Here is a 26,084-nt window from a genome sequence, read left to right as displayed (position 1 = left end):
CTTCTGCTTCAAAGAGTCTCAGTTGATAGGGGTACAGTCTGACATTTAAAAAGAAAAATTTGATTACATTTACCAAAAACTCTAAATTAACTTTTAATAATGCATTAATGGGTTGCAGTCTGCAGTTTGAAAAGTATTGGTTTATACTTTAAGGCAGTGGCTTTCACTTTAGTGTACATCACAATAACCTGGATAGGTTATTAAAACAGATTCCTGGCTCTAGCTCCAGAGTTGCTGATTCGATGGGGTGGGACCTTAGATTTGGTATGTCTAACAAGTTCCCAGGTGATACTGATATTATTGGTCCAGGATCACATTTTGAGGACTACTGATTTATAGAGAATAGATTGGAAGCACAAGTTTCCACTAAAATGTAGGCTCTGTAAGGACAAAGATCTTTGTCAGATTTGTTCACTGTCTGTTCTCAATGCCACTAACAGTGTCTAGCTGGGAGATATTCAATAATTATGTGTAGAATGTATGATTTGAAGCAGGGAGCTCAATTAGCTTAGTCATTAACACTTTGCAATAATACTGATGGGAGGAAGGGACTTGAACTGGGGCCATTATAGTAGGGATAGATTGGAATAATGCTTTGGAAAGGAAATTGACAATAATGATAGGGCATTGGGGTGCATTCTGACTCACAGATCATTGACTTGGGAGACTAGGTGAGTAGTGGTACGCAGCACTTAGCACATAATGTGTATTTGTTAATATTTACGTTTGTCATGGAAGCTTCATTAAAGTGATGGGTCAGGATTGCAGTGGGAAGACCAATTGGAGGTGATAAAAACTGAAGCTTTAAATTTAGAAAATTATGGTTTAAAGACCTGTTTCTTTCTTTCTTTTTTTCTGTTTCTTTATTTTTTTTTAATATTTATTTTTATTTTTGGCTGTGTTGGGTCTTACTTGCAGCACATGGGATCTTCATTGCTGTGTGGAAGATCTTTCCTTGCGGTGCTCGAGCTCTTTGTTGTGGCACGTGGGCTTCTTTCTAGTCATGGTGTGTGGATTTTCTTTCTCTAGTTGTGGCACACAGGCTCCAGAGCACATGGGCTCTGTAGTTGTAGTGCATGGGCTCCAGAGCGTGTGGACTCTGTAGTTTGCGCCATGCGGACTCTAGTTGCGGCGTGCGGGCTCAGTAGTTGTGGTGCGTGTGGGCTTAGTTGCCCTGGGGCATGTGGGATCTTAGTTCCCTGTCCAGGGATTGAACCCGCATCCCCTGTGTCGGAAGGCGGATTCTTTACCACTGGACCATCAGGGAAGTCCCTTAAAGACCTGTTTCTTAAAGCATTAATTAATAGTACTTTTTGCACCTTGATTTTGGCCTACAAGAAGCGAGGTTTTGTTTTGTTTTGAAACAGGGAAAAGAAGTGTAAACAGTTTGGGTGATAACTGTTTGCGAGGCTTACCTATATAGCCTTACTATATAATACATTTAGAGTGTATTTTAGAGTGTAGAGTGTATTTTATTCAGTGTCTGAGCCTATTTTGTATTGTGTGTTATGCTAGGTGCCCACTTTATAGAAATGAACCAGACAAAACTTGGGCTCTCAAAAAGTAGTTTTTCGTTACCCTAGGAAGAACCCTAGCTGTTTTTAGTCTGGGATTTGCACCGACTTAGATTTACTAGCTGAAAGTTCGTTTAGAAGTAATCTAATTCAGCTTGTTCCCTTTCTAGATGAGTAAAATGCCCAGGGAAGACAAATAATTTGTCCACCAAGCCGTTTAGTGGCCAAACCAGGACTAATTGGGTTCCTGACTTCTGTTGTAATGCTTTATTACACAATTAATACCACCACTACAATAACTGTAATACCTAACATTTATTGATGACTGACTTTATGCTAGACTCTGATAAATGTTTTACATGGAAATCTTATTTACTCCTCGCAACAACGCATGAAATAGATACTGTTACTGTCTCTGTAAGAATAGTCTTCAGGTGAGCCTAAATACTGAGACTGCTAAGGGAATGGTTGCTCTGGGGAATTGACCTTTAGTTTAGTTTACTTTTTCGCTAAATTGTTAGAGATGTGCTGGAATTGTTATTAACATGTAGATCTAGAATTTCTAGAACAGTTGGAAGTGTCAGCAGTTTATAAAAATCCCTGTTAGTATGGCAAAGGGAGCTTTTTGAAGGATCTGATAGAAGCCTTACATGAGCTAGGCAATATCCCAAGAGTAGATCCTAGGGGAGAAAACAAAGTATCTGTAGATCCTAGTGTACAGAATGACTGAATTAAATTTTATATGTATGTTTAAGGAATGGTTTGTAACTTTCTTGGGCAGTTTTTTTATAAGGGCTCTATAGATTGAACACTAAACCTTGTAGAGAGGAAATGTGTGTTAGGGAGAAGGATGGAATAGTTGTAAATATTTTCTTTTACTTCCTTGTTTTTGCCCACTTTTGATTTTTTTTTTTCCTTCATCACAGAAGCTGTCCAAGGGAGAGATGAGAAAATAGAAGTGGTTAAGCAAAAAAGGATTGTCAATCCTTGTCATAATGAAAGAGGGAAGGGAATTTCAAGAAGTGTGGAGGGTTGAGAATACCTCTGAAAGCATATTAGGCATTGCTGTTTCTTTTTCCTTATGTAGGGTTGGACAGATAGAAAGGTAGGGTTTTCTAACCTGAGGACTGCCTCTATAATGTTTCTCATAGTTCAAGGAAAGATGAATTTATGTTTTATATGTTATTTAAAAGTTAGGAAAGAAAGATTTCCATAAAATAGCTAACAATGGATTTGATACTAAAAAGGATGATTTTTGATTACTGAAAAATTGCTTATATGAAACTGCTTGGCAATCAAGGAATTACTATGGAAAGTTTGTTGAAGATATAAAAGGAAACAAAAGAATTCTTCAGTACTCTTAAGTAGCAAAAATGAGGTTTGATACTTTAAAAATTGGTTTTCATTATGGCATACACTTGGGTAAGAATTAGAGATTTGTAGATTTATCAGTTTTGAAAATGTAAGAATTTTATAAACTGACTAATAAAGTATGTTTTATCCATATGTCCAGCGTTGTTTTCCCTGACTCTTACTTAGAAATCTTTAATATTCTTTGCTTTAGTTATGGGAGAATAAACTAATGCAGTCTAGGGCAGTAGATGGATTTCATTCAGAAGAGCAGCAGCTTTTACTGCAAGTTCAACAGCAGCAGCAACCCCAGCAGCAGCAGCATCACCACCACCATCACCACCAGGCTCAACCACAGCAGACAGTACCTCAGCAAGCGCAGACCCAGCAGGTCCTTATTCCTGCGTCTCAGCAAGGTGAGGCTGTCCGATCCTACTGCAACTTGGAAATGAAAGTTGTCATTTTCAAAGAAGAGAAACACTCTGGTGTCTCCTTTCTATTGGCTGAGGGGGTTGTATCTGTGTGTATAAAATGTGGTTCCTATTTATGTAGTAATGATAAACAAGTAATTCACTAACAGAAAGCTTAAAATGATATTCAGGTAAGTATATTATTACTTTTTTTAGATGGCTACACAATGGTGGATTTCCTAAGTCAGATCTATAAAGGTTTATTTACTAAGGGTTTCATTATTTTATATAGTAGAATCATTACTTTCTTTGAAACTGATTTGTTCCTACAAAGGCATTTGAGTTTAGTTTTTATAAATAAACACTGGAGGGTTTTTGTAACTATACTTTGGCAATCGGAAATTCTAATTCCTTATTAATTTATGTAGTTAAATTGACTGAATTAGATTTCCTTTAAGTGAAGAGTGGATATATGACATCTTAATTTATATTATGTGGTTTAAAGATAAGAAAAAACAAGTATTTATAGACTGCATCCATAGTGCCTTGTACCGTGCAAGTCATTTTATAGGTTTTGTTTCATTGCAGTCTAATAGAGGCTCTGTGAAGTAGCTCTTAAAACATCACAGCTGAGGAAAATCTGGGCCCTGAAAAGGCTTAGAAGCTTGATCCTCTACATGGAGTATTTTCTGTCATGACAAACATTTGTTCAGTTATAAAACTTCCTAGGCCTTCAAGTTTTGTAAATCTTGTTGTCAGAGAGGAGAATAAAGATAAATGAAAACTTCATCTTACGGTAACTTGAGTTACTTATTTGTCTCATCTGAGAGTGTATGTAAGACTTAAAACTGATATTGATGCACATTAGAAATGTCTGTTTGAGTTATTTTACTGTTTATATCAAATAAGACTTAATATTTGATTTTACTCTGTACCTTGCATCAAGTAATTTTATCCTTTTAATGTTTCTTGATGACCGTTCCTCCTATTGCCTTCAGGCCTGGCACTAGGATTTTAGGTTATCATAAATTAAAATTTGATTTTCTTCACTCAGAGAATATTAGGATAATGGGATTATCTGTTTATTCTCTGAAATTTGCGGAATCAAACACTTAGTTCCTTTTATGCTTACGTGATATTGCCATTATTTATGATTTGTATTTTTTAAAAAGTTGATGGAAATAAGATACTGGAAACTGTCAAATTGGGAGAAAAAGATTTTAAAAGACTATGTAGATTATAACTTTTTGAGCTCCCTTTTAATGGGTCAATAATGCATTCCAGCAGTAGTATCATTATATTAATAACACAGTTATTGCTGAGTTGGCAAGACAGTATTAAATTATGTTTGAAAATTTCCAGTTTAAGAATGCACAGAAATATATGTTTAGGTGTTAGGTATCTCATTATGTCGTGTTCCCAAGGTCCCTTGTGTCCTTAGGTGTTGTTAAATCTTTTTTTTAATTGTGGGTTTTCCAGTATAAGGTGGGTATGTCACAGCTGTTATTTACCGTAAAAGTTTATAACTTTCTGAGATATCAAGTGGTTGAGTGCATTTGCATGCAGAAAATGTGGAAAGCATGAAAAAAATTTTTGGTATAGTACACAGCATTCTTATGAAATAGCCTCAGGGTTCCTTGTTTTTATGTGTGCCTGTTGTTTTTCATAGCTGCAGCACCACAAGTTATTGTTCCTGATTCTAAGCTGATACAACATATGAATGCATCAAACATGGTAAGACTCAGAACATAGCACTTTGCTTGGCTCTATTTATTCTAACCCAAATTGTGATTATGCTTGTGTATGTTGTATATTAACAACTTGAAGTTTATTCAGGACTTAAGCAAAATAGCTGTTTTGTTTGGTTTCCTAAGTATTGGATTTAACAGCAAATCTAAAGTTTAGCTTGGTACTTAGACATTAAGGTTCATAAAATTATGCAACTTTCTGTTGAAAATACCAAAAGAATGATGCTTTGTGGGAGCTGTTTTATCTTCTGCTATTTTTTTTTTTTTTGCGGTACGCGGGCCTCTCACTGTTGTGGCCTCTCCCGTTGCAGAGCACAGGCTCCGGATGCACAGGCCCAGCGGCCATGGCTCATGGGCCCAGCCACTCCGCGGCATGTGGGATCTTCCCAGACCGGGGCATGAACCCGTGTCCCCTGCATAGGCAGGCGGACTCTCAACCACTGCGCCACCAGGGAAGCCCTTCTGCTATTTTTTGAAAATAGGTTTACGGGACCTACCAAACATTATGCCAAGTATAGTTATGTTGCAGAAGACCCATTAACTGAAAGAGGTTAGGAATGCTAAGAATTATAAATTTTTAAAAAATGAACCATTTGGATAAAGATAACTAGTATCGTTAAGATCAGACATTTACAAATTTTGCTCTGATTTAACCATAGCATAGCCTAATAAGTTTTATTACAATATGTAAATTGCTACTTTAAAATGCATTTTTTCAGTTGCGTTTATTATATATTAGACTTTTGATACTTCTAAGAGATAGCCACTGAACTTCATAAGTCCTCAAATTTTCAAATTTCACTTAGCACATATAATATATCCCATCAGATATAACAATAAAACTGAAAGAAAGAAACCCTCAGATCCTTAGAAAATCTTTACTTCTATCCTCACAGTTTTTTTTTTTAATAAAACATTAAAACAAAGTTTAATTAGAATCGTTGTTCCGGCATTTTCTCGTAAATGGCTTTTCTTCTGTTTAAACTACACAGACTGTTAGTGGTGTCTCTGCTCTGACATTCCATTCTTAAATCCAGCCAAATCCTTTTAATAGGAAAGAATCATTATTTTAAATAAGATCTCTTAGTCTAGTGTTAGCAGTGAGATTTTCTTTTCAGATCCAGATTTTTTTTTTTTTTTAAACGAAAAAGCAATATTTTAAAAAACAGTTACTGGGCTTCCCTGGTGGCGCGGTGGTTGAGAGTCCGCCTGCCGATGCAGGGGACGCGGGTTCGTGCCCCGGTCCGGGAAGATCCCACATGCCGCAGAGCGGCTGGCCCCGTGAGCCATGGCCGCTGAGGCTGCGCGTCCGGAGCCTGTGCTCCGCGGCGGGAGAGGCCACAGCAGTGAGAGGCCCACGAACCACAAAAAAAAAAAAAAAAAAAAAAAAACAGTTACTATATTTTGTGAGTGATGAGTGAACCTGAAAGCTCCTTTGTGTTTTATAAGCCATATAGGAAGCAGGGCTTACCTACTAGACAAACGACTTCTTTCTATTGATATATACCAACCTTAACAAATGTATAACTTTACAGAATTGCAAATTTCTACACGATAGAAATTGGAACTTTTAAATTCACAAAAAATCAAGAATCTCTGTACTTCCAGTTCAAGTTCCTGGAGTCAATTCTTTTGCATGAAAATCACAAAAGTCCATGCCTATCGATTCTCACAAGAATTTTTATTATTCAAAAAAAATTCCCTTTCAAGTTTAAGGCACCAAATTTCTTTTTAACCTCCATCTTTAAAAATAAGTCTCACTGTAGGATCCATATTGTAGTTGGTACTATTGAGACTGTTTCCTAGGGAATAACTTGTATCATTTTAAAACAAAGTTTAGTAGAATCACTTGCAGTAGACCCATCTAATTTTGAAGAATTTTAAGTTTTGTGGGAGAGAATTTTGAATTAAAATTGTGTTTAAAAAGACTGGTAAAGTTAATGGCCCATCTCTTACTGATTTGCTGTGTCTCCTTGATTCTAAAGAGCATATGTATTTAAACAGATCATAGGTCAGACTTCAATCAATAAAATGTTAGCATTTATACGTATTTCAGCATTTTACTTGTTTTCAGTTAGTGTTTGCTTCATGTGTTTTTCATGTTCTAAAATGTAATCAGTATAGGCTTTTTACAAATAAGTTTTTTGTGTTTTTGTTTGTTTGCATTATTATTCCTGATTCAAAGATATCCATTAAAAACAGTTTCATTTTGAAAAAAGAATTTTTTTAATATAAGAATATGGGATAGTGATAATATATTTGGTAGAAAGCTATTTCAGGGAACTTATGAAACAGGACCTTATATCAAACTAGTTTTGCAGGTTCTCTTTATGAAATTGCTCAAATGCGTTATTCACATTAGGGCCTTTTCACAAAATACAGGAAGGAACTTTCAGCAGACATTAATAAAAGATGGTTTGTGTATGATACATCACAACAAATATTTATAGCAACTTGAGTGTGCAGAGGTATGCAGGTGGTTATTTTCTCATGTATGCTATAAGGAAAATGCTAGGTCAGTTTGCTAGTAGAGGGAGATCTATTAATCTTATAAAATGTGAATTATAGGCACTTAATATTCCTAAATAATATTTCTCAATAGTAAGTGGTTGTTAATATATTCCTTAAATTTAGATTACCTTTCATTTGCTTATATAGACAAGATTTATTTAAATCTTTCATTTATTTAATAAAATGAAATGCAGAACCTGCATTTTATAAAGAGAACCTGGTGAGCTAGATAGCTGGATTTTGGGGACATAATGGGAGTTTCAGGCTTAAGATATAGAGATTACTTAGGCCTGTCAAATGGCAACAAGCATATTTTCTTGGAAGGCTATACTTAAAGCCTGACTAGATAGTTGTATCAGTAACCTACCTGAGTGTAATTTTCCAAGTTTTGTTGACTTCAAAGCACAGTTAATATTTATTTCTTAAAGCGTATTCAAATAGAGGTGTTTCTAAAAATGTATAAGTTAGATTGAGTATATGAAGGTTTGGTACCTTAAAAAAGATTGAAGAGGGAGGGGAAAAAAACCTATCTGTATATAGTTACAGTGAGATACATGGAAATACTTTGAGCTCAGGATTTTAAAAAAACAGTAAAAATGTAGTGTAATTCTTTCAGAGGAAAGGGGAGAAGTCTCCAGAAGCAGTAAATCAAGAATTTATCCTGGATTTAAAAACATTCAGAGTATAATTCCATGTATGTTTTTATAATTTAAAGTCAGATACTAACTTCATTTTTAAGTGTAGAAATTAATTTTTGTGACTTAAGATTTTAAAGATATTTTCTATATTGATAAAACTGTCAGTAATATATGTTTCACCTAGATAATGCCAGTGTTGTCACCTTATGGCATCTTAGAAGAGTTGCCAGCTAAGAATTGCAGTCTTCTGATACAAGGTTTTCTCTAGAGACCTGTTAATCATGGTATAGATTTAAAATATTAGGATTTCTAAAGTGAAGATACTTACACTTTTGCCATAAGTATATTAATTGACAACAAGGAATTGGGAGTAAGGAAACAGAATAAGTAAGGAAATAATGGAATGGATATTTTATTTATTGTACAGCACTGTTAGTGTGGGTTATATTTCCTTAGAGTACATTCTCCAGGTGAAAAAACCTCCTAATTATTCTAATTAATTGCTTGAAATAATTAGGTAAGATGTTTAGGCTCAATGGTCTTTATTGTACCATTTTATAAAATGGCAGTTAGTCTTATTGTTAGAACTTTTCATTTTAGTATATACTAAATGAAACTGTAAATACTATTAAAATATGCCAGAGATAAACTGATGTGCTGTTATGAACATACATGGTTTTGATTGTTTTTCATTGTTTTTTTCCAGAGTGCTGCTGCTACAGCTGCTACCTTAGCACTCCCTGCCGGTGTGACTCCTGTTCAACAGATATTAACAAATTCAGGTAATTAGGAATAACTGATCCATTATTTATATAACTCAGAAAATTGTACCGTCTAGCCTTTGTTTTGTCTTCACTGAAAGACAGAAGATCTTAATACTTCTTTTACCATTTGGCTTACGTTATTAAAATAAGATGATTTGAGGACCATGGCATATTAAACCATAATCACTGCTGAGGATGCAGTAGAGAAGATGAGAATTGCACTTGAACTTTTGATCCGTGAATGGAATCCTATTTATTGAATGAAGTATGATTATAGAGAAGTGCTTTTTTTTGTTGTTGTTGCTGTACGCGGGCCTCTCACTGTTATGGCCTCTCCCGTTGTGGAGCACAGGCTCCGGACACGCAGGCTCAGCGGCCGTGGCTCACAGGCCTAGCCTCTTCCACGGCATGTGGGATCTTCCCGGACCGGGGCACGAAACTGTGTCCCCTGCATCGGCAGGCGGACTCTCAATCACTGCACCACCAGGGAAGCCCTAGAAGTGCTTATTTACTTGGTTTTTTGCTAAACACTTTTAACTTACCAAATAAGTTAAACAACTCATTTGAACTAATTTGTGATATCAAACTAAATTCTATAGTATCTTAAGAGCAAATTTATTACATTGTATTTTATATAGTATCTCTCCATAGCAGGCAAAATTTACTTTTAATAATAATGTTTGAAGAATTTATTTACCTGGGTTTTAAGTATTTTCTCTGTAATTTAATTATACAATTTCTTGCAAATCAAAACTACAATGAGGTGTATCGCCTCACACCAGTCAGAATGGCCATCATCAAAAAATCTACAAACAATAAATGCTGGAGAGGGTGTGGAGAAAAGGAAACCCTCCTACACTGCTGGTGGGAATGTAGATTGGTGCAGCCACTATGGAAAACAGTATGGAGGTTCCTTAAAAAACTAAAAATAAGACCACCATACGACTCAGCAATCCCACTACTGGGCGTATACCCTGAGAAAACTATAATTCAAAGAGTCACGTACCACAGTGTTCATTGCAACACTATTTACAATAGCCAGGACATGGAAGCAACTTAAGTGTCCATCGACAGATGAATGGATAAAGAAGATGTGGCACATATATACAATGAAATATTACTCAGCCATAAAAAGAAATGAAACTGAGTTATTTGTAGTGAGGTGGGTGGACCTAGAGTCTGTCATACAGAGTGAAGTAAGTCAGAAAGAGAAAAACAAATACCGTATGCTAACATATATATGGAATCTAAAAAAAAAAAAAATGGTTCTGGAGAGCCTAGGGGTAGGACAGGAGTAAAGATGCAGATGTAGAGAATGGACTTAAGGACACGGGGAAGGGGAGGAGTAAGCTGGGACGAAGTGAGAGAGTGGCATGGACATATATACACTATCAAATGTAAAACCGATAACTAGTGGGAAGCAGCCGCATAGCATAGGGAGATCAGCTTGGTGCTTTTTGACCACCTAGAGGGGTGGGATAGGGAGGGTGGGAGGGAGACACAAGAGGGAGGGGATATGGGGATATAAGTGTACGTATGGCTGATTCACTTTGTTATAAATAAGAAACTAACACACCATTGTAAAGCAATTATACTCCAATAAAGATGTTTAAAAAAAAGTACAATGATTATACAATTTCTTGTTTTGTTAATTTCTAAATGTTTGAAGAACAAACTTAGCGACTTGCTACATATTTTAATGAGATATAATTGCTTACTACTTAATTAATTCAACATTCTGCATCATTTAAAACAATATATTAGAGGGATTTGGTATAAGCCAGTCATACTGTTAGTGTTATGTGGCAGTAATAATTGGTTCAGCAAACTCTTACTGCTTTTTAAGTCATCTTGAAGCTACGGAATGCTGTGCTTTTGTTCAAGATATTAATGCATTATTATACTTTTGTTTCTTTAAAGCTTTAAAAATGAACAGCCCCTGAAATGTCTACTGATGTTACTTATTCCTCTCTCATGACTTGTTAGTGAAGATAATTTACACTTTTAATCAACTCTCATAATCTGTTGTTAAAACTTTGTTGGAAACAGCTTTATAAGGAAAATAAAACATATTAAGCAATGTATTAGAGCATGTCGTAAAGTCAGAGAAGGTAAGGACTATAGTTTACTGTGTATGGATGACAGCCCTTAATAAAATTGTTAGCCTTCTTAGTAATTTTTGTCATTCACCATGGTCTGACATTCACTATGAATTTGTTTGTTTTGAGGTGGTCACTGCTAAAGTGGTAATTTGGAATACATGCTTTTTACTTTAGGCCAGCTTCTTCAAGTGGTCAGAGCAGCCAATGGTGCCCAGTATATCTTTCAGCCTCAGCAGTCAGTAGTTCTACAACAACAGGTTATACCACAAATGCAGCCTGGTGGAGTACAAGCTCCTGTTATACAGCAGGTAAAAATCTTTAAGTTTTGACCACCATGGGGTTCTTTTTTTTCTGCCTCTGTATGAATTCTCTGGGTGTTTACCATCCCTTTTTCCATAGCTTTGTCTATACAAATTCTTAGACTCTTCTCTAATACTACACAACCTGTCATTCTGAATTCCTCCTGTACACCTCACAGCTTAACTTACAGTATGTTTAAGACTAAATTGTTGTTATCCCTACTCATCCTTTATCATCCTCCCCCCCGCTTTTTATAAGTGGCACCACTCTCCATCCAGCCTCCTAAGCTAGTTATTCAGCATTCATTCAACACACATTTATTGGGTGGCTACGTATCAGAGTCTTTGCAAGAGACTAGAGATTTAGGAGTGAACGAAGCAGGCATGAGTCTGGTTTCATGATGGTTATGTATTGTCTGGAAGGGGGTATGTGGAATCCTCCCTTTTGCTTACCTCTAATATCCAAGGTATCATGAAATCCTACCAATTCTTCTTAATAGTTTCTTTTTTTAGACTGCAGTTTAAACATGCTTTCAGTCCGTTAATATATTTGAAACTAGTTTTGTTTTCCCACACTCTCTTTTGTCATTTCCTTAGTTCATGCTCTCATAATTTCTCACTTAAAATACTGTTATCCTCTTAATTGATTTCCCTGCCTCCAGCCTTGTGCCCTCCTAACTTGACTGCTACTCTATATTTATAGTCATTGTTCTAAAAATCTTAAAATCTTTTAATGATTTCCCATTGCTTATTGGAAAAAGTGTAAACTCCTCAGCGTGGGTTATGAGATCTTTTTTGGGTTCTTTTTTTTAAAATTTTTCCACATTTTATTTTTTGCCATGCTTCCAGTTGTTACCTGGTTCAGCTGCTGTTTATATCAAAGTTGACAAATATTTGGACATGCTTGTGTGCCAGGTGTTAAACTCTTGTACTGTGAGGACAAAGATGAAAGAAATGGTTATTTTCTTGAGGAACTTGTGTACTTTGAAAAAGAGACAGATACATAAACAAATAACGTTAATATGATAGTACAATGATAGAGATACAGAGGAGGAACATTAATCCAGCCTACTTACAGCCTTCCACATTTGTCCTGTTGGTACTTCTGGGTTTCACTTGATGCTGTTCTGTTTAGAATGCCACCTTTGGCCTTCCTTCTAGCAGTTCTCTCCAGTCCCCCGCAAACAAACAAACCAAACAGAAAAAGCCTGACTAATCTCCCAAAACACAAATAGAAGCTCAACTGTTGCCTACTAGGAAGGCTTCCCTGACCAGGCCTTGTCCCCCCAAGCTGAATTTAGTACTCTCGCCTGTCTTTTCATAATGCTATATATTGCAGTTCTCAGACATCTTCTGTCTTTTTGAGTTGCTATTGCTTTGTCTATTGCATCATTAATCTGTAAACTTCTTAAAAGAAATAGTCTTATTATTTTTGCTTTCCTTGAACCTAATGACAAGGAATTGCCATTTAGTGCTTTTAATTTATCACTAGGCATTCTCTGCTTTTTATTTAATAACTATAATTATAAATATGTTCATTATAATAGATATAATTACTATTTGTTAATAGGTTCTTTTTGAGTTGTGGTTTACTTTAGAATCCTAGGATGCAGAGGCTGGAAGGAACTTCAGAAATCATCTGATCTGGTGGTTCACAGCTTTGGTTGCATGATTAGGATTACCTGGGGAACTTTAAATAAAATGAATAGATGTCATCTTATACCAATTAAATCAGAATATTAGGAGTGGGGACTTAGGTATCAGTTGTTTTTTTTTTTTTTTTTTTTTTGTGTGTGTGTGTGGTATGCGGGTCTCTCACTGTTGTGGCCTCTCCTGTTGTGGAGCACAGGCTCCGCGGCCATGGCTCACGGGCCCAGCCGCTCCGTGGCATGTGGGATCTTCCTGGACTGGGGCACGAACCCGTGTCCCCTGCATTGGCAGGCGGACACTCAACCACTGCGCCACCAGGGAAGCCCAGGTATCAGCATTTTTAAGTTACTGGGTTGTTATAATTTGTAGCCAGCATTGAGAACCATTGACTCTAATCTAACAGTGAAGAGAGGTTAAAGACTTGCCTCTGCTACATCTTTATCTGTGATCTTAGACAAAACTGGAACCCAGGGCTTCAGAGTTCAGGGCAGTGTTCTTCATAGGGAGGCAGTGTAGCATAATAAGAGCAGAACCAGAAAACCTAGGTTCATATTTTGCCTCTTAGTGACTTGACTGCAAGCTTTGCAAGTTATTAAACCTCTATACCTCAAGCAAATAAACTAATAACGTGTAACTCTTAGCCTGGAGTCTGGCATATACATAGCAAGTACTTGATTAATGGAGCAATTATCTTCAGAAAATCTTTTTCCTTTAGAAATTTGAATGGTAAAATGAAAATTTAGTGGATCAGTACACTCACTAAACATTCCTCCTGTGCTATGGTAGTTTTAACTATGTGTGAGATATGGCAATTTGGGGTGATTCTTTAGCATTGGGGCCTATTTCAGTGTGCCAAGCAATGAAACTGAGCTACTTGATCCTCTAGCTAGTTACTAATCTGTAGTTTTTCTTTTGCCTTAGGTACTGGCCCCTCTTCCTGGAGGGATTTCACCACAAACAGGTGTTATCATCCAGCCCCAGCAAATCTTATTTACAGGAAATAAGACTCAAGTTATACCTACAACAGTGGCAGCACCTACACCAGCACAAGCACAGCTAACCGCAGCTGGCCAACAGCAGCCACAGGCCCAGCCTGCTCAACAGCAAGCGCCGCTGGTGTTGCAGGTTGATGGGACTGGGGATACGTCATCTGAAGAAGATGAAGATGAAGAAGAAGACTATGATGATGAGGAGGAAGAAGACAAAGAGAAAGATGGAGCTGAAGATGGGCAGGTAGAAGAGGTAAGTTTCTAGTAAAAGACTAGAAGTAAGAAACTACTCAATCATTTCTTCTTTTACTTGGTACCAAACTGATGAATTATATTTTCTTAGAGGCTGTTAGGGTACTGTACCCTAAGATTTTTAGATTGTTCTGGATGTATTTATCTTTATAAAATATTTCTATAGCTGGTAACAAAAAAATGAATGAATACCAAATTAAGTCGTACTTATAAAGGTGATGGAGACAGTGCATGTAATTCTAATTCTTTGGCTTATGCATTCATCGTGATGTAGCTTAAAGATTAAACATTGGTAGAACAGATAGATGTGGTAATCTTTTCCTTCAGTAATTTAAAACAACATTTCGAAAGGGAAGAAACTTAAGAAAAAGCTAAATGTGACCGATTTCTTCAAAACCTCCTTTTGTTCTGTATTCCATACCAGTTCCGTAGATAACCTTATCTACTCTTAGTGTCTATCTTCAGTTAAACAAACCATACTTTATCTTCTTTTTAATTTTAAAATTTTATTTATTTTTTTATACAGCAGGTTCTTATTAGTCATCCATTTTCTACACATCAATGTATACATGTCAATCCCAATCTCCCAATTCAGCACACCCCCACCCGCCGCCACTTTCCCCCCTTGGTGTCCATACGTTTGTTCTCTACATCTGTGTCTCAATTTCTGCCCTGCAAACTGGTTCATCTGTACCATTTTTCTGTGTTCCACATATATGCGTTAATATATGACATTTGTTTTTCTCTTTCTGACATACTTCGGTCTGTATGACAGTCTCTAGATCCATCCACATCTCTACAAATGACCCAATTTTGTTCCTTTTTATGGCTGAGTAATATTCCATTGTATATATGTACCACATCTTCTTTATCCATTCGTCTGTCGATGGGCATTTAGGTTGCTTCCATGACCTGGCTATTGTAAATAGTGCTTCATTGAACATTGGGGTGCATGTGTCTTTTTGAATTATGGTTTTCTCAAGGTATATGCCCAGTAGTGGGATTGCTGGGTGGTATGGAAGTTCTATTTTTCGTTTTTTAAGGAACCTCCATACTGTTCTCCATAGTGGCTGTATCAATTTACATTCCCACCAACAGTGCAAGAGGGTTCCCTTTTCTCCACACCCTCTCCAGCATTTGTTGTTTGTAGATTTTCTGATGATGCGCATTCTAACTGGTGTGAGGTGATACCTCATAGTAGTTTTGATTTGCATTTCTCTAATAATTGGTGATGTTGAGCATCTTTTCATGTGTTTCTTGGCCATCTGTATGTCCTCTTTGGAGAAATGTCTCTTTAGGTCTTCTGCCCATTTTTGGATGGCTTGTTGTTTTTTTACTATTAAGCTGCATGAGCTGCTTATATATTTTGGAGATTAATACTTTTTCCATTGGTTTGTTTGCAAATATTTTCTCCCATTCTGAGGGTTGTCTTTTCGCCTTGTTTGTAGTTTCCTTTGCTTTGCAAAAGCTTTGAAGTTCCATTATGTCCCATTTGTTTATTTTTATTTCCATTACTCTAGGAGGTGGATCAAAAATGATCTTGCTGTGATTTATGTCAGAGTGTTCTTTCTATGTTTTCCTCTAAGAGTTTTACAGTGTTGGTATTCCATTTAGGTCTCTAATCCATGTTGAGTTTTTTTTGTGTGTATGTTAGGGAGTGTTCTAATTTCATTCTTTTACATGTAGCTGTCCAGTTTTCCCAGCACCACTTATTGAAGAAGAGACTGTCTTTTCTCCATTGGATATCCTTGCCTCCTTTGTCATAGATTAGTTGACCATAGGTGTGTGGGTTTATCTCTGGGCTTTCTCTCCTGTTCCATTGATCTATATTTCTGTTTCTGTGCCAGTACCATATTATCTTGATTATTGTAGCTTTGTAGTATAGTCTGAAGTCAGGGTGACTGATTCCATCAGCTCTGTTTTTTTCCCTCAAGACTTCTTTGCTATTCAGGGTCTTTTTTGTCTCCGTACAGATTTTAAGATTTTCTGTTCTAGTTCTGTAAAACATGCCATTGGTAATTTGATAGGGATTGCATTGAATCTGTAGATTGCTTTGGGAAGTGTAGTCATTTTCACAATATTGATTCTTCCAATCCAAGAACATGGTATATGTCTCCATCTGTTGGTATCATCTTTAATTTCTTTCAACAGTGTCTTATAGTTTTTTGCATACAGGTCTTTGTCTCCCTAGGTAAGTTTATTCCTAGGTATTTTATTCTTTTTGTTTGTAAATGGGAGTGTTTCCTTAATTTCTCTTTCAGAATTTTCATCAGTAGTGTAAAGGAATGAAAGAGATTTCTGTGCATTAATTTTGTATCCTGCAACTTTACCGAATTCATTGATTAGCTCTAGTAGTTTTCTGGTGGCATATTTAAGATTCTCTATGTATAGTATCATGTCATCTGAAAACAATGACAGTTTTACTTCTTCTTTTCCAATTTGTGCTCCTTTTATTTCTTTTTCTTCTCTGATTGCCGTGGCTAGGACTTCCAAAACTATGTTGAATAATAGGTGAGAGTGGACATCCTTGTCTTGTTCCTGATCTTAGAGGAAATGCTTTCAGTTTTCCACCATTGAGAATGATGTTTACTGTGGGTTTGTCGTATATGGCCTTTATTATGTTGAGGTAGTTTCCCTGTATGCCCACTTTCTGGAGAGTTTTTGTCATAAATGGGTGTTGAATTTTGTCAGAAACTTTTTCTGCATCTATTGAGATGATCATATGTTTTTTATTCTTCAATTGGTTAACATGGTGTATCACATTGATTGATTTGCATATATTGAAGAATCCTTGAATCCCTGGGATAAATCCCACTTGACCATGGTGTGTGATCCTTTTAATGTGTTGTTGGATTCTGTTTGCTAGTGTTTTATTGAGGATTTTTGCATGTATATTCATTGGTGATATTGGTCTGTAATTTTCTTTTTTTTTAGTATTTTTGTCTGGTTTTGGTATCAGGGTGATGGTGGCCTCATTGAATGAGTTTGGGGGTCTTCCTTCCTCTGCAGTGTTTTGGAAGAATTTGAGAAGGATGGGTGTGGGCGCTTCTCTAAATATTTGATAGAATTCACCTGTGAAGCCATCTGGTCCTGGACTTTTGTTTGTGGGAAGATTTTTAATCACAGTTTCAATTTCATTAATTGTGATTGGTCTGTTCATATTTTCTATTCCTGCTTCAGTCTTGGAAGGTTATACCTTTCTAAGAATTTGTCCATTTCTTCCAGGTTGTCCATTTTATTGGCATAGAGTTGCTTGTAGTAGTCTCTTAGGATGCTTTGTATTTCTGTGGTGACTGTTGTAGCTTCTCCTTTTTCGTTTCTAATTTTATTGTTTTGAGTCCTCTCCCTCTTTTTCTTGATGGATCTGGCTAATGGTTTATCAATTTTATCTACTCAAAGAACCAGCTTTTACTTTAATTGATCTTTGCTATTGTTTTCTTTGTTTCTATTTCATTTATTTCTGCTCTGATGTTTATGATTTTTTTCCTTCTGCTAACTTTGGGTTTTCTTTGTTCTTTCTCTAGTTCCTTTAGGTGTAAGTTTAGATTGTTTATTTGAGATTTTTCTTGTTTCTTGAGGTAGGCGTGTATAGCTATAAACTTCCCTCTTAGAAGTGCTTTTGCTGCATCCCATAGGTTTTGGATTGTCGTGTTTTCATTATCATTTGTCTCTAGGTATTCTTTGATTTCCTCTTTGATTTCTTCAGTGATCTCTTGGTTATTTAGTAACATATTGTTTAGCCTCCATGTGTTTGTGGTTTTTACATTTTTTTCCCCTGTAATTGATTTCTACTCTCATAGCGTTGTGGTCAGAAAAGATGCTTGATATGATTTCAAATTTCTTAAATTTACTGAGGCTTAATTTGTGACCCAAGATGTGATCTATCCTGGAGAATGTTCCATGCGCACTTGAGAAGAAAGTGTAATCTGCTGTTTTGGGATGGAATGTCCTATAAATATCAATTAAATCTATCTGGTCTGTTGTGTCATTTAAAGCTTGTGTTTACTTATTAATTTTCTGTTTGGATGATCTGTCCATTGGTGTAAGTGAGGTGTTAAAAGTCCCCCACTATTATGGTGTTGCTGTCGATTTCCTCTTTTATAGCTGTTAGCAGTTGCCTTGTGTATTGGGGTGCTCCTATGTTGAGTGCATGTATATTTATAATTGTTATATCTTCTTCTTGGGTTGATCCCTTGATCATTATGTAGTGTCCTTCCTTGTCTCTTGTAACATTCTTTATTTTAAAATTATTTTATCTGACATGAGTATTGCTACTCCAGCTTTCTTTTGATTGCCATTTGCATGGAATATCTTTTTCCATCCCCTCACTTTCAGTCTGAATGTGTCCCTAGGTCTGAAGTGGATCTCTTGTAGACAGCATATATATGGGTCTTGTTTTTGTATCCATTCAGCAAGCCTGTGTCTTTTGGTTGGAGCATTTAATCCATTCACATTTTAAGGTAATTATTGATATGTTTGTTCCTATTACCATTTTCTTAATTGTTTTGTGTTTGTTTTCTAGGTCCTTTTCTTCTCTTGTGTTTCCCACTTAGAGAAGTTCCTTTAGCATTTGTTGTAGAGCTGGTTTGGTGGTGCTAAATTCTCTGAACTTTTGCTTGTCACTAAAGCTTTTGAATTCTCCATCGAATCTGAGTGAGATCCTTGCTGGGTAGAGTAATCTTGGTTGTAGGTTCTTCCCTTTCATCTAAGTATATCATGACACTTCCTTCTGGCTTGTAGAGTTTCTGCTGGGAAATTAGCTGTTAACCTTATGGGAGTTCCCTTGTATTTTATTTGTCATTTTTCCCTTGCTTCTTTCAGTAATTTTCTTTGTCTTTAATTTTTGCCAGTTTGATTACTGTGTGTCTCGGTTTGTTTCTCCTTGTGTTTATCCTGTATGGGACTCTCTGCGCTTCGTGGACTTGGGTGGCTATTTCCTTTCCCATGTTAGGGAAGTTTTTGACTATAATCTCTTCAAATATTTTCTCGGGTCCTTTCTCTCTTCTTCTGGGACCCCTATAATGTGAATGTTGTTGTGTTTAATGTTGTCCTAGAGGTCTAGGCTATCTTTATTACTTTTCATTCTTTTTTTCGTCATTCTCTTCCACAGCAGTGAATTCCACCATTCTGTCTTCCAGGTCACTTATCCATTCTTCTGCCTCAATTATTCTGCTGTTGCTTCCTTGTAGTGTAGTTTTCATTTCAGTTATTGTGCTGTTCATCTCTGTTTGTTGTTTAATTTTTCTAGATCTTTGTTAAACATTTCTTGTATCTTCTCGACCTTTGCCTCCATTCTTTTTCTGAGGTCCTGGATCATCTTCACTATCATTATTCTGAATTCTTTTTCTGGAGGGTTGCCTATCTCCTTTTCATTTAGTTGTTTTTCTGGGGTTTTATCTTGTTCCTACATCTGGTACATAGCCCTCTGCCTTTTCATCTTGTCTGTCTTTCTGTGAATGTGGTTTTTGTTCCACAGGCTGCAGGATTGTAGTTCTTCTTGCTTCTGCTGTCTGCCCTTTGGTGGATGAGGCTATCTAAGAAGATTGTGCAAGTTTCCTGATCAAACCATCCTTTCTTACTGATTTTTTGTTGTGTATTTTTAGAAGCATGTGATTATATCTTTGTTTTCCTCAGTATTCCAGCTTAGTTACTTGTATTCAAGATGGTGTTTGTCTTACCACAGTTTTCACTGTTAATTGCCTTCTGCAGCCTAAGATGTAATCTTCTGGTTTATCTTAGTACAAACTTCTTCTAAATTATCTAAGTCAGGGGTCCCCAACCCCTGGTCCGTGTACTGGTACTGGTCTGTGGCCTGTTAGGAACTGGGCCGTACAGCAGGAGGTGAGCGGCAGGTGAGCATGTGAAGCTTCCTCTGCCACTCCCCATCGCTTCCATTACCGTCTGAACTATCCCCCGCCAATTTTTTTTTTTTTGGCTGGGCTGAGTCCTCATTGCAGTGCACGGGCTGCTCATTGCAGTGGCTTCTCTTATTGCGGAGCACGGCGCGTGGGCTTCAGTAGTTGTGGCGCACGGGCTTAGTTGCTCCACGGCACGTGGGATCTTCCCAGACCAGGGATCGAACCCGTGTCCCCTGCATTGGCAGGCGGATTCTTAACCACTGCACCACCAGGGAAGCCCCTCCCCTTCCAATTTTTTATCCATGATAAAATTGTCTTCATGAAACTGGTCCCTGGTGCCAAAAAGGTTGGGAACCGCTGATCTAAGTAATGTTGTTTTAAAGAATACTGTTTTATTAAATATTGAATAGATGAAACAAAAATATTTTATGATATAAAAAACCCAATGTCCACATCTAGTTAAAAAAAAAAATCCCACTGCCTAAATAAAGTCCCCTGGGTGCCGTCTCCAATCCCCATCCTCTTCCTTCTGCCATCAGAGTAACCTTGCTCATGAATTTTGTGTTTATCGCTAACTTACCTTTATATTTTACCATATGTATTTATATTCCTAAGGAGCATATTGTTTTGTTTTACATGTCTGTTTATAATAAAGTGAAATAATTGTGTATTCTTTTGCAAGTTGATATTTTTTGCCGACATGGTATTCCTGAGGTTCATCTGAGTTGTTGCATATACATATAATTATTTTCACTGTTAAATGTTAAAAATTTATCCATTTTTGTGATGTGTTGGGCATTAGGGTTGTTTCTACTTGTTAACCATTACAGTTATACAATATTTTGGTATGTGTCTTCTGGGGACACATGTAAGAGTTTCTCTAAGTGTTGTACCTAAACCTTGAATTGCTGAATCATAAGGCATGCCTATCTTCAACTTACGATAAAATGCCACATAGTTGTACTAATTACACTTCGGCAGTCAGTGTGTATAATGGTGCATATGTCTATACATCTTCACCAATACTTGACATTGTCAGGCTGCTTAATTTTTGCGTCTGGTAGGTAGAAACTTTTGTTTCATTTCGGTTTTAATTATTATTTCCTTGATTAATGATGAGTAGCAAAAGGCTTCTGCTACTCCACTTATTTTTTTTTTCAATTTTCTTTTTTGTTATAAACACCATAGCAAATTTTAAAAAGCTGTTTGAACAGAGAAAAATATCGTAGTTCTTGATTTCCCACGTGTACTTAAGGCAACCTCGCTGTGCTTCCCAGCTCCTTCCCTGGACACGGCAGGTTGATCAAGGGAAATGGGGTTTTCAGGTGGGGGCGCTGGGGGCTACCGTCATCTTTATTTACCAGGTGGCCTCTTTTGATTCTTTCATGCTTTTTCTGTAGACAGTCAAATCAAAAGTGAAAAAGTAGTTTTTCTTGCCTTGTTGCCTAAGCTCTATAATATTGCTTAGAAATGGCAATAGTGGTGGTAATTGCACACATTATGAATGTGCTAAGTGCAAATTGTACACCTTAGAATGGTTTAAATGGTGAATTTTACCTCAGTAAATTTTCTTTTTACATTTACATTGGTGATAACCTATTTTAAATTAAAGAATATATATACATATACATGTGTGTGAGTAGGTATAGGCCTAGACTTAATATCATCTTGATTATTTTTCTTTCCACCTTCATTTTGTCCTAGCTTCTCTTTCTTCATTAATTAGAAATCAGAGTTATATGTTTTATTTTCTGCCATGACTGAGGTCAAGGTTAATTTAGTTGGTCATTTTATGCTCTAGTTAGATCTTGACCTTTAATTCTCTTTGATACTGAGACCGAGATCCTCTCCTTCTTTTTAAATATGATTGCCTTAACTATGCTCTAAGCCTCCACTAATACTAATTTGTATCCCTAGTCCTAGTCCTTAATGTAAAGACTATCCAGGCTGCCAAGCTGTTTTATAACCCTGTTTTCCTATGCCAATTTCACCATTGTTTTCCCTTTTACACTGCTGCTTTTGGTGGTACATACTACCATTATCTCATTAAACCTTCATATTTTGTTAGGTCTACTTCTAGGCATCTTAAAACAGTTACTAAAGAGAATCATCTTTTCGTACTATTAGGAAAGAATAAAGGAAGTAAAGTTAAACATCTTTTCAGGCTTATAAATTATATAGCTTAACTATTTTAATTATTGTATTTAATTTCTTGCTGGAATTTCAGTGACATTGGTAGAGTCTTAACACAGCCAGTTAACAATATATTCATGGTATATATGCATCTGTCTGGCCCTTGGTTCTCAAAAAACATCAAGATCTTTGTGTTTCTTTTCTCTGAATATTAGAAGGGCCTTTTCTAGTAATACATGAAGTATAAGTAAATGAATTCTCCCTTTTTCATTTTTAGGAACCCCTCAATAGTGAAGATGATGTGAGTGATGAGGAAGGACAGGAACTCTTTGATACAGAAAATGTTGTTGTATGCCAATATGATAAGGTAAGGGTTTTATGATCAGGTTACTGACATTTTTTCTGTTGTAATTTCTTCCCTAAACCATCCTGTCTGCCTTGTTCAAGCATTTGGTCAGCTGATTGATGCCTCTTATATTCAGTATAAACAGTGTGAATGAAAACAATGTTATAGTTTAGATTATTTTAATAGAATGAGAAATTAATTTGTATAACTTTACAGTTGAAAAAAAAGTTTTGAAAGAACTCATGGGAAGTATGTTGTTTTCAATTTAGACTGTCTCCCAACCTGTTAACAAAGTAAAGCTACTTTGTGGTTGTCCTTTAACATGAATAGTAACTCAGTGGGATAACCCTGTTTTCCCTCTGACTTCAACTACCTCAAAACTAAAAGGCTTTAATTAAATTTCTGTAACCTTTTTTTATTGCTAAGGAGAAAAGAACAACGGCAAAAAACAAGACTGATAACTAACAAAAGATAATTTTTACTGAAAATTGTTTTAAATTATTTAGCTTTGCTGTGCTTTGGTAGCAGTAAAAAATTTTTAAACTAGGTTCTATGAGAATTAGTTATTGATTTCTTAATTCTTAAAAAGGATGCTACTTCCCAAGTATTTTTGTTATAGTTATTGGCATTGTTAAAATTTTGGTTATTTGCTGAAACATTTAATTTGGAATAAATTTTTTTTCTGGTTATAATCACTAAATTTATAGTAAATCCACAAATTATATTGCATTTTTATAATTTAATTTTAGCAGAGGTCTTTAAAATGTGCTGAAAACTCTAACAGAAGTAGTTGGGTTTTGTTTATAAGCACTACTCATTCAGTAAACGTATATTTATTAAGTGCCTAAATGTGTCAGGTACTGGAACTGAAGTCATTATTATACAAGATTTGTGCCCTGCATGCCCTCCTTTACAAATGATGAAAATCTTAAATTTGTGTTGCTTTTATAGAAATGAATATTATAAATAGCCATGTTTACTGCAAACAGATCTATAGGGAAAATGTTAAGAAAATAAATCTTATCATTTCCTAATGAAAAGGTAAAGTCAAGAGAATTGAATACCCGTGAAATTATAGAATTAAATTAGTGAGGTCATTGATTCAGAGTTATCAGACATCCGCTTGTGTACATTATGACTGCTAAGTAAGCACTTTTAATACCCTACACCAAGCACATTATAATAAAAGTAATTTCTCGTTACATGCACATACAGGAAGCATATTGAAGTTAAAACAATGGGAGATACCAGTAAATCTTTATTGCCAGGAAGACTCAAGGGAACCTGTTGGCAGCCAAATTATCCAGGGCACAGTTTCATGATAGCAAGATGTCAGATTTATCAGTCAAGAGAGGACCTTTACCTTAGCTTGACTTAAGAATATGCTTCTAAGTATTTTCATATTATAAGTGACTAGTTGTATTCTCCTTTGTACACTTAATATTTTAAATGTTAAAATTGGTTTGTTTTGCTCCAAGAGACAATATTTTAATGTTTTAAACTAAGAAATTAAAAAATAGATTTAAATAGTGTGTTGAATGATAAACAGTTATAAAGTTTGCAGAGATCTAATTTTTATAATCAAATGAGTTCTGGAGACTGGAGGGTTGAGTCTTGATGTTTTAGCCAACAGTAAAGAATGGTGTGTTCTGAAATGGGCGTGGGTGTGGTTTGAGGCAACTTGAACTTCAGGAGTTTATTTTTGAAGACTAAACTTTAGAATTTCAACAACGAGTCAATTTTAGAAGCAATCATAGAGTTATTGTATTGCTAATCAAATGAGAACCTTAAACTTAATAATGAGGCAGGGTTCTCCCATAAGTATGGCATCAGGTATTGAGTCTTCAGCCTTATTTGTAGGTAATTTTATTTAATATGTTTGTCATTAGGAAATTTCAGAGGCCTTTTTCCTGGCACTCGGGACACTCCTTCAGGAAGGGCTTAATTTAAGGCCAATGAATTGTTAAGTTGTATTTTGTGATTTTATTCAAGTAAAAATATTTACTACTTATTACTCAATATGACTTCAGTGCTTAGTATATAGACTATTATTTGATTAATGAAACTTTTCTACATTTGCTTTTTGCAAGTTGTCTTGCAGCAGAATGCAGTCAGTTTCTTTACTTGTCTGTGGAATTCCTTTTTCTGGCTACTCAGCACTTGTTTGCTCATTTATTTATTTATTTTATATATATGTCACTTGTTTATTTAATTCCATGTCTTTCAGGTTGTAGTCACTTGGTTTGTACTGGAAATAAATTTGTATATCCAATTTTAGGATAGTTAATACTTTCTCTACAGGAAGTCAAAGAAAAGAGGAGACATCTTTTTATTCAAAAAATACAGAGTGTCTGTGATGTCCCAGGGTACTATTCTAGGAACTTGAGATACACCAGTGAACAAAACAAAACAGTCTCTGCTATTGAGAAGCTTACTCTAGTTGAGGGAGACAGATGTTAAAACATAACAAACAACAAATAAATTACGGTTGATTCTTGTACAATGCTGGGGTTAATCAGCATGTAACATATAGGCAGTCCTCTGTATCTGCGCTTCCTCCACATGCATGTAGCCATCCAACCACAGACCACTTAATTCTGTAGTATTTACTATTGAAAAATACCTATGTATAAGTGGATCTCTGCACTTCCAAACCCATACTGTTCAAGGGTCAACTGTAATTAATATGCTATGCTAGAAGCTGATAATTGGTATGGGAAATTATTAGAGTGGGAAAATGGAACAGGAGCAAAGACTTGAAGAAAGTTAGCCCTGTCATTATTCAGTGGCATAACCTGCCTGTTGTGTGTGAGGAGCAAAAAGGAGGCCAGTGTAACTGGACTTGGGGGAGTAGTATAGTAGTAGATTAAGTCAGAGCTAGGTGAAGGCAGATGGTGTAGGAGGACATGGGCTCTTCCTCTGAGTGAATTGGGAAGCTATTGGAAGGTTTCAAATAGACAAAAGTGATATCACTTACATTTTAATCTTAAAAAGATTACTTAGCTTTCTTTGTGAGAGCAGAGAAGAAGCAAAGGTTGAAACGAGGTTAATAGAGGGATATTGTCATAATCCAAGTGAGTGATAATGGTGACTGAGGCTAGGATGATAGTACTGGAAGTGGTGAGAAGCAGCTGGATCTTGGATGTTTTGAAGGAAGAGTCAACAGGATTTCCTGACTCTTGTATGTGCAGTAGAAAAGGAGGGATCAAGAATGAGTATAGGAATTTTTTTTGATGAGGAATCAGACAGAAGCATGGAGATACCATCAACTTGGATGGGAAAGGCTGCAGATGGAGAAGTTTGGGAAAGGAGAGTGGCTGGTTTTGGGCATGTTAAGTGTTGTATCTGTTAGACATTCAAATCATCCATCCTAAGGTGTTAGGTGTAATAATCTACATAATGTAATTAGACGAGAGCTATAAGACCACTTAATGCTGGAGTCTCTGTCCTGAATACTGTTTCACTTTATTGTACTCTATTTTGTTTTAATAAGTGAGAAAAAATTGACACATGTTAAATT

General features: G+C 36.0%; 1 protein-coding gene and 1 non-coding gene across 2 annotated transcripts in view; both read left to right on the top strand.

The window, feature by feature from the left end:
* The window catches only part of GTF2A1 (general transcription factor IIA subunit 1), a 46,186-nt gene that overhangs the window by 10,369 nt on the left and 9,733 nt on the right, over positions 1 to 26,084 (top strand). Inside the window, exons 3-8 of the mRNA XM_030848693.2 lie at positions 3,079 to 3,280; positions 4,944 to 5,008; positions 8,878 to 8,953; positions 11,212 to 11,345; positions 13,908 to 14,228; positions 22,496 to 22,585. Of these exons, the coding sequence (XP_030704553.1) occupies positions 3,079 to 3,280; positions 4,944 to 5,008; positions 8,878 to 8,953; positions 11,212 to 11,345; positions 13,908 to 14,228; positions 22,496 to 22,585 (888 nt within the window). The remainder of the gene's footprint in view (positions 1 to 3,078; positions 3,281 to 4,943; positions 5,009 to 8,877; positions 8,954 to 11,211; positions 11,346 to 13,907; positions 14,229 to 22,495; positions 22,586 to 26,084) is intronic.
* On the top strand, positions 4,245 to 4,388 carry LOC115848207 (small nucleolar RNA SNORA79). The gene has a single exon (XR_004037609.1). It is a non-coding gene; the product is annotated as a small nucleolar RNA SNORA79 (small nucleolar RNA).

Source organism: Globicephala melas, chromosome 2, assembly GCF_963455315.2.
Source record: "Globicephala melas chromosome 2, mGloMel1.2, whole genome shotgun sequence".
In the NCBI taxonomy this organism is placed as follows: Eukaryota; Metazoa; Chordata; class Mammalia; order Artiodactyla; family Delphinidae; genus Globicephala; species Globicephala melas.
This window is presented reverse-complemented; position numbering and strand designations above follow the sequence as displayed.